This window comes from Onychostoma macrolepis, chromosome 02 (genome assembly GCF_012432095.1).
Source record: "Onychostoma macrolepis isolate SWU-2019 chromosome 02, ASM1243209v1, whole genome shotgun sequence".
NCBI classification, from domain to species: Eukaryota; Metazoa; Chordata; class Actinopteri; order Cypriniformes; family Cyprinidae; genus Onychostoma; species Onychostoma macrolepis.
Genome location: NC_081156.1, coordinates 7,200,909 through 7,209,990, shown reverse-complemented (window position 1 = coordinate 7,209,990; position 9,082 = coordinate 7,200,909). Strand labels below are relative to the sequence as shown.

General features: G+C 35.5%; 1 protein-coding gene across 1 annotated transcript; it reads left to right on the top strand.

The window, feature by feature from the left end:
• Window positions 1-744: 744 nt before the first annotated feature.
• Window positions 745-5,056, top strand: aqp1a.1 (aquaporin 1a (Colton blood group), tandem duplicate 1). The gene is made up of 4 exons (XM_058749820.1): window positions 745-1,144; window positions 2,326-2,490; window positions 2,745-2,825; window positions 4,535-5,056. The coding sequence occupies exons 1-4, from the start codon at window positions 788-790 to the stop codon at window positions 4,712-4,714; spliced, it is 783 nt and encodes a 260-aa protein (XP_058605803.1). The 5' UTR covers window positions 745-787; the 3' UTR covers window positions 4,715-5,056.
• The last annotated feature ends 4,026 nt before the right edge of the window (window positions 5,057-9,082 follow it).

The following is a 9,082-nucleotide window of genomic DNA, read 5'->3' as shown; positions in this document are numbered from 1 at the left end:
TGGAGAGTCCCCATAAACCACAAATTCAAGTATGGGTGAGTGTGTGTGTGTGTGTGTGTGTGTGTGTGTGTGAGAGAGAGAGAGAGAGAGAAAGAGAGAGAGAGGGAATTTAAGCTCACTTTTACTCCCATATTGTGAACTTTATGTGAATTTTCCCCTATTGTATGCTGAAAATTACATAAAGTACTTTTATTTTTCTGTTTGATTTTTACAAACTGTCAAACCAAAAGTCTGGTCACAGCTGAGTTCATTAATGTATCTCATAGTCCTGAAAGGTCAGAGTGTGCAGAACTGTGATCTTGACAAAGGGTGAAAACTTTGAAGTGAACTAAAATGTAAGTTTTGATTTATGTAACATTTTAAGTCACTACATAGTTTCCAATCTTAGCTCTGATGAAATTTCTATTATTCTAAAATGTGAAAAATAGTAACAGTCCAATAGTTTGTTCTCCAAGTTGGAACAGAATAAAAGTTCAGCTGCTCGTAGTCTTCAAATCAAATAGAGATCGATGTTTAAATAAGGCCAGATTATGCCCTTCTCTGCAAGACTTAAAGTGTGAATGAAATGAGAGTTGAAAGGGGGAAAGAAAAACTAAGGATTTCTCATTAATTTTGCCTGCCTCTTCTCCACTCTCTCTCTCACTCACTCTTTCTGCAACGTAGCTTAAACCCGCCCTCTTTCATTAGCAGGACCTGCCCTATAAATACTCTCTTTTGGCAGAGAAACTTACTCAGTGCCCTCAGAAACCCCCACACTAACACATCCTCGTGCCCAGAGCTGCCAGTCATGAAGGAGCTGAAGAGCAAAGCGTTCTGGAGGGCCGTTTTGGCCGAGCTGGTGGGTATGACCCTCTTCATCTTCCTCAGCATTACAGCTGCAGTTGGAAACACCAGCAATGATAAACCAGATCAGGAGGTCAAGGTGGCTCTCGCGTTTGGCTTGTCCATCGCCACTCTTGCCCAAAGCCTGGGTCACATCAGCGGAGCCCATCTGAATCCAGCTGTGACACTGGGCTTGCTGGCCAGCTGTCAGATCAGCTTGCTGAAGGCTGTGATGTACATCGTGGCCCAGATGTTCGGTGCAGCGCTGGCGAGTGGCATCGTGTTTGGCGTCACCACAGGGGATGCCCTGGGGCTAAATACGGTGAGTACGCTGATCTTCAGTATCTCTGCTAAGACACCAGTCTCTGACGGCTCTGTTTATATGAGTTTCAATTCAGTTTACTTACTAGTTTAAAATAATCAATATTTACATTTTTCAATGAATCTCCAAACTGGAATAATCTGTAATTAATTGTATATTTTAAGTCTAGGAAATTTATAATTTGTTAAATTTCACAAATAAATAATTAGTTACAAGGAAAGAATTTTTCTACGCTGTTAAAAATATTTCAAATCTGAATTTGGTTTTATGCAAGTCAAGAATATTATGAACAAATCTAATTATATTAAAGCAAGAAAAGCCATCTCCTTTAGGTAACAGCTTTGTATTTTCACTTTTTTACAGTAAACTGCTGCTGTTTATATTACAGTTTATATTGCATGTATTCTTGGAAAAAACAACAACAACAATTGATAAACAAAGCAACCCAGTTCCTGGTTTATTGTAGTGGTAGTTACAAATTATATTAGACATTATTTTTTAAATATGTTTTTTTAATACATCTGCAAATATTTATATAAAATATGTAATACTCTAAAATATAGTTATAAAAAATGAAGTATACATATATATATATATAAAACTTCAAACATTTCTTATTTTCATTTACTTTAACCTGATGTTCTAAAATAACTAAAACAAAAATAAAATGGACATTTTAAATAATTAACAAAAATGAAAATGAAAACAGAAAATAAAACCTGATTCAAAATATTAATGAAACTATAATAGTTGTTCACTGATACTAAAGCAACACTGCTCAGTGCGTCAGAATCAGTCACTGTGAATTGGCGTGTGGGCTGACGATACTCTTATCATTTGTCTTCAGAGGCGGCGTTCTTTCCAGTGATTATGTTTTCTTAACTTTTCAAGAAGGTGTAATGCACTTATTACTTTGCCAGTAAACAGAGTCATATCATGTTATTGCTGAGTGACATCAGACGGCTGTCCTCTGACCCGAAAATGATTTCATACTTGCATAAATGTGCGTTTAAATTTACATTATTATTCCTGCTTATACCTTATTGTGTAAGTGATCAAATGAGTGTTTCCTCTGCTTTAAATGAATTGTGATGCTTATGCGTGCAAAGAAATGATTACAAATACTTATTAGTAGTTTGAATCTACACAACAATCTAACTAAATCTATTTTTTATTTGCAGCTCAATAGAAATATTTCTCCCGGTCAAGGTGTTGGTATTGAACTCTTCGCTACCTTCCAGCTAGTGTTGTGTGTCATAGCAACCACAGATAAAAGAAGGCGGGACGTGACGGGCTCCGCCCCTCTGGCCATCGGCCTCAGCGTTTGCCTGGGCCATTTGACAGCCGTGAGTAATCAGCATTCACTCTTCTCCTGCTGCTGCCTCTTTTCTGCATCAGCATTCCTGTAACTGTTGTAAATATTGCCAGGGTTACCATATGAATACATCAAGCAACATGACATAAATAGAGTGATGTTTAAGTATGTAAATTAGTGTCTGCTTTAAGAGAAATAAAAATAAAGTAGCATAACTGATTCAAAAATGGGCAGCTTATTTCTCTTGCTCAATCACCCATGACTCCTTTGTTTTTCTGTGTTTAGATCAGTTTCACGGGATGTGGGATCAATCCGGCTCGATCCTTCGGCCCTGCAGTGATTCTTCGAGATTTTACCAACCACTGGGTAAAATTACATCTCTGTTTTCCCCTTTGAACATTAATACATTATATCTAAAAAATAACAGAGAATGAATATGTTAAATGTAAACCATTTAGGATCTTATCAGAAAACAGAATCAGCTCATGTTGAACTTTTACAGTTAATGAGTAACAATTATATTGTTTTAGATGAATGCCTAGTCAAGAATAATCTATAGTTAACTTAGTTAAATCACATGTTTATGTATTGTTTGCTAAGGGTTACTTAGTGTACTTAAAGTCCCAGATAGCACATGTGCATGCACAGATGTCTATTTAAAGGGACAGTTCGTCCAAAAATTAAAATTATTTCATCATTTCTCTCATCCTTAAGTTGTTTCAAACCTGTATGGGTTTTGTCCTTCTATTTTGAGGAATGTGAGTATCAAACAGTTTTTGGTTCCCAAAAAATGCTATGGAAGTCAATGTACACCAATGTACAAATGTTTGGTTACCCAGATTCTTTCAAATATCTCCTTTTGTTTTGGGCAGAAGAAAGAAACTCATACAGGTTTGAAACAACTTATAGGTGAATAAATGATGACAGGAATTTCTTTTTTTTGGATGAACTGTCCCTTTAAGGTCTATCTTTTTATCCTGTAAATGTATTGTTTGCTCACCTGCCATAGGGTGTTAAATAGCCATAATAAAAATGTATTTAAGATATGTATGAGATATTTGCACAAAAAGAATAATACCTCGAATTTGGCTTGTTGAGAAGAAATGAGCTATTAAAAAATCTATCATATTTGGAGACCAGAATATCAGAGAGACTGGGAGTGACCTTTGATTTGGGTCAGTAAGCAAACCCAGAATACAATACATTGGGAGAAAGAGAGAGAGAAAAAAAAAAACATTATTTTGAAGGTCCTCTTTTGAAATACTGTTGACTATAAGTATCTTTGCAAGTACATGTCAACTAACTCTCATTAGCGCTAGGCTCTCATTAACCCAGGCCAGGGTTAGAGTTAGTAGAATAAGTTGAAATGCACTTGCAAAGTTACTTATAGTCAACAGAATGCCTAAAGTGGACCAAAATGTGGTGTAGAAACAATTTTCACTCAGAAATTGCCAGTATATTTCACAAACAATTACAAAGAAATGGCAAGTAACATGTTTAAACGAATTAAACAAAATGTTGAAGTTGAAAAACTTAAAGTAAAACATACTTCAATAAAATATTGACTCAAAAAACATCAATAAACATCAAAAAATCATTTTTTTTTCTTTTAGTAGCAACTGACCACATGCAATAACAGCAAAACAGAAAAGCTTCTAAAGATATTACATAAGCGATCTCACCGCAGAACCTGATTTTACCAAGTGAGACATCTTTGTTGACCCTGGCACAACCAATCAGATTTGAAGAACCAGTTTATAGTTTTTGTGAAGTTTAGGCTTACAATAAGTGTTTTGTGCTTGTACATCAGTATCATTCATCTATCATTTCCTCTGATTTTAGGGATTACTCATGGTTAAGGTTAGGTTTAGGTGTAGGAATATAGTCAAGACTAAATTTTTGGATTAAAATGTTGTTCCAGGGTCAACAACATACAGTATGTTGACCTAGAAACACATCTAACTCAACAAGATCAAGTTGTGCCGATCCCACCCACAAACACAAATAGACTTTTAAATATTTTTGAAGTTGTTGTTTCCAGTCGATGTTTGAAATGATTTCTCTACTGTTTTCAGGTCTATTGGGTAGGCCCTATGTGTGGAGGTGTGGCAGCTGCGTTGGTCTATGACTTCCTTCTCTACCCTAAACTGGACGACTTCCCCGACCGCGTGAGGGTGCTGGTGTCCGGCCCGGCCACAGACTACGAGGTCAACGGTACTGATGATACCCCTGCTGTCGAGATGTCATCAAAGTGATATGATACTCTGCGTATTTAGTGTATGATATTCTTCAAGACCACAAAACATCTGTAAATATACCTGTTTTTTTCCACAGGGAAATAGCATCAATTTTAATTGACTATATGCCAGTGTGGAATTGCAATGTAAAACCGTCTTTGTAGTTGTTCAAAGGGAAAGCTGGCATTTTGTATTGACTGATTAGCATTTTGTATTATTGTTTGTACTCTTATTTAGTGAATCAGTATGTACCTCAGGAAATTTATACCGTTTTCACTATTTTTTTTCTCAAACACTTTGTGTTTTTGTGAACTTTTTTCACTTTGTATTGTGTTATGTGTACACTATGATATTGTTTTTGTAATTAAACTTCAGAATGTTTAATCCTAAAGTGTTTTTCTTCAAATTACAAAAATGTAATTCCAAGACAAGCGGTTTAAATATTAGTTGATGTTTTTTCGCACATATGCAAGGGTTAACCATCACACATCCCTGCTGAAAAAAACAATAGAACCCTGCCCAAAACACAACAGAAAATGTAATGGTTTTAATGGTTATAATGGGAATTGTATTGGTTTTAATGGAAACTATAATGGTGTCTACTGGTATGTGATGGATTCTATTGGTGGGATGTTAAATCCTATTGGAAAAATGCCCAAAACACACTACAAAAAGGAATTTTGTAATGATTTTACTGGAAAAAGCTAATGGTTTATAATGGTATTTTAATGGAAACCATTGGAATTTCTGTGATGGTTTCTATTGGGCTTCTATTGTTTTGTTTTTTTAGCAGGGATCAATCAAATACATTTTTGAATCAATAATGAAGGGGTTACTTTGGAAGGTGTATCCTTAAAATTTTGAAAAAGACTGCTTTGTTTTAAAATGTGGGTGACTGTCACGTAATCCACTGATGGCAAATCGAAACTGAACTCAAGTGCAGTTTATTTGGTTTCACTTTATTTTGATGGTCCCTTTAACACATTCTATTGACTATAAGTAATGTTGCACCTACATTTCTACTGACTCACATTAGAGTGTTAGTAGTGTATTAGTTGACTGGTAGGGTTAGGGTTAGATTAAGTTGACACGTTCTTGCAAAGTTACTTATAGTCAGTAGAATATCTGTTGGGAGACCAACACAATAAGAGTTAGCAGATATGAAGCAGACAGTCTACTAATACTCTTATGAGAGTTTGCTGACATGTAGTTGCAACATTACTTAGTGTCAACAGAATGCTCAAAAGGGACCATCAAAATAAAGTGTTACCGTTTATTTTCAGATAGTCTGACAGATACAACATAAACAGTACCAAATGAAGACTTGACTAGACCTTAACTATGATCCTGAACCTCAACTAACTTCAGACAGAGGGTAAACTCAAACAAAGGGACAAGGGAAACAAGAGGGCTATAAATACTAAAGTTAATTAGGGTAGTGAGACACAAATGAGAACAACCAGGAAATCACAGAAGGGAAACAGGAACTGCAACTACAAACTAAAAGACTTGATAACAAAACAAGAGCACAAAAGACACAGAACCCTGACAGCAATATTTCAATTTTAAAGATGCCGTATGTCCCATAAGCCTTGTTTTGATATTTCTGTAGTCTAAGCCTCCCTTGAAAAGCGTCGGCTAAATTAATACACGTATTGAACCTTCTCTAATTTTGCCTGGGTCCTAATGGGGAGAGTAAAAAATTAAGCATTTTTTTAAGCATGTGTTTTTGAGGAAAATGAGAAAAGTGCATAATTTAAATTACATTTTGGAGTGAAATGTGACCTGGATATTTTTGTATGTGTGTTAGGGTTAGGTAAACGTAAGTGAACTTGATGCAATTATGAAGCATATCAGAGAACAAACTTGGTGTAACATAAGCCTTATCAAAGAACTGCCTGTACTGCATACACCAAAAAAAGTTCATTTCTTCATTTTTCACATGTACTAACACTATTTCGTAATTTCAAACATTTATATACAAGAATATCAATATTACTCAAATGATGTAATTGTTTGATGTAACAATTTATGTAACTGATGTTGATTTTAGTTTCATTGGCTGTGATATTGTTTGGTAATGATTGACTATCATTTTCTTTCATATCGGCTTCTCTGAAGAGGAAAGCAAAGTGCTGTTTTTAATCAAGAGAATGATGTGAAGAATCTCAATAAACAAAAAACTCAGTCCACACATGTATGGAAATATTTGATACAGGTGAATAAGCCATCTTGCGCTTCTGGAAATGGTGGTTAATGATGTTTAATGGACTAGTAGCCACCCATGGATAAAGCCTGGAAGCCCACCTCCCTCCTTTGTGCATCTTATCCTGTCTCGTATCCTGTTCCACACCAAGGAATGTTGCATCTCTTTTTCCTTATTGTTCCCAAAGTCATATAAACCAAATGCTCATGAATGAGTAGCCTGATAATAAATAAATACATTTTCTGCATAATAAAAATATTGTATTCCAAAGTTTACAATCTGTAAAAAAATAACATGCATTTATGAGACCACTTGTTAAAATATTTTGTATTGAATTTAGAAAAACATACTTTTCATTACAAATTATAAAAGTTTAATTGAATTGACAATTTTTGGCTGCTAATGAACATTAAAAATGTTGACAGGAGTCCTATCCCAAACAGCACCCTGAAGTCGCAAGGTCATGTAGCTGACCAATCAGATTCATCCTTTCGGTAAAAACATTGAAAGCTCAGCCAAGATGGAGGAACAGCTGATCATAGCTGTACAGGAATAACTGTTTTTAAATAAATTTAGTAGCAGAGCTACTGTCCACCAAAGCATTTTTCACCAAGGCTTTTTTAAATCGTTTTCAACGGGAGCACTGTTTTTTTAAACACCAGGATCACGAAATGCTGAGCGTCTGTTACATGCTGAGCATTGAGAGCTTGCATGTTTTTTTCTGGGTGGTGAGAGTTGAAGAATGTTCAACTTAGAGTAAAACACAGCGCTCATCCCTGTCACTTTTTAGTCAGCCGTCCAATCACAGTGGAGGAGGGGCGGGGCAAAAGTCACACAGACCAATCACCACATCCTGGTTGTTCAATAGCAAGACAACACGAAGAAGCACAACAATGGAATAAAATCATCTAAAACCAGGGCCAGAGCAATTACTTTACATTCTGTCAACATTTTTATATTCAGAAATAAATTATCTGCAAAATCAGATTATCCGCGGATATTCTGTCTCATATCTGCAAAAGTGTCTCAACCGGAAAAACAAAACTCTGTGCCGCAGAAGCACTCTCAAGCTCACAGCTAGGTGGCTAAACTGGCTAAAAATGCATTGGCGAACACACAGACTAAACCTTTGCCGTAGGCTATTCCACACTTTCTTTACGTAATGCCTCTTCAGGAGCTCTGCGGTGGAGCTCACCTTGTGCAGTATATAATCCTGCGATACCGGAAACTGCAGTTTCTGGACTGCATTTTTAGGAGCCTAGTTTTTTGTGACAGCGCCACCTAGCTAATAGTACTCCATCAGTGGAGACCTGATTCAAACCTGAAACAAACAGGTGCAGAGATTGCTAGACCCTTGGAAATGATTCAGTTTTATTATCTTCCAATCTCATTTTTAATGAGGCGATTTCAAACTTGAAATGTGCGAGGCTTGTGTCATCCACTTCCAGGTGTTTTTAGCTGTACAAAAACATTCAGTTATGCTGCTAGATGTTGCAGGCTGGTATTTGTTATCATATTAGTTTAATTTATTAACGTAATCATAAACACACTAGTTTGTAGCAACTATTTTAAGGTTTACTACACTTTAAGTCGGTTGCACACCAGACAAGACACACCAATCCACACTGTGGGTAATAAAAATCAAGTCTCATGCATACAAAGAAAATAGCTTATATTTGCATTAAAAAGTAAGGTCTTTCATAAGGGCTCATAGATTGAAAAAAAAAAAAAATATATATATATATAGATTTAAATATTTCAAGAGGCTTACCAACAGTTATGTTTAGTGTTTAGGGATTGGTTAGAATAATATATCAATTAAGTTTAAACATTTAAAACCTAAATCATACATGAAAATGAATAATGCAAATATATGATTGAACACTAAGTGCTATAAAATAGTAAAAACTGCTAGTTAAAAAAAAAAAAAAAAACTATGGTCATGCACCTGTTTTGCTCCTTCAAAAGATCTGACATCTAACATTTTGCTCTAACATCTGGAAGTGCATACCATTATTTGGGTAGCATTTTATTTTACAGTCCTGCTCCACATGTACATACCATGTAGTTATTATAGTAATTACAATAACTAGGTAATAACTAGATACTAACCCTGAACCTACCCCTAAACCTAACCTTAACCCATGTAGTTACCTTATATTACTCAGTACTTTCTTAGG

What these genes read in the sequence shown, in the direction of transcription:
- aqp1a.1 (XM_058749820.1), top strand. Translation starts at nt 788, where the DNA reads ATGAAGGAGCTGAAGAGCAAAGCGTTCTGGAGGGCCGTTTTGGCCGAG. An exon ending in ATGCCCTGGGGCTAAATACG is followed by an intron (nt 1,145 to 2,325) that starts GTGAGTACGCTG and finishes TTTTATTTGCAG; the next exon opens with CTCAATAGAAATATTTCTCC. An exon ending in GCCTGGGCCATTTGACAGCC is followed by an intron (nt 2,491 to 2,744) that starts GTGAGTAATCAG and finishes TTCTGTGTTTAG; the next exon opens with ATCAGTTTCACGGGATGTGG.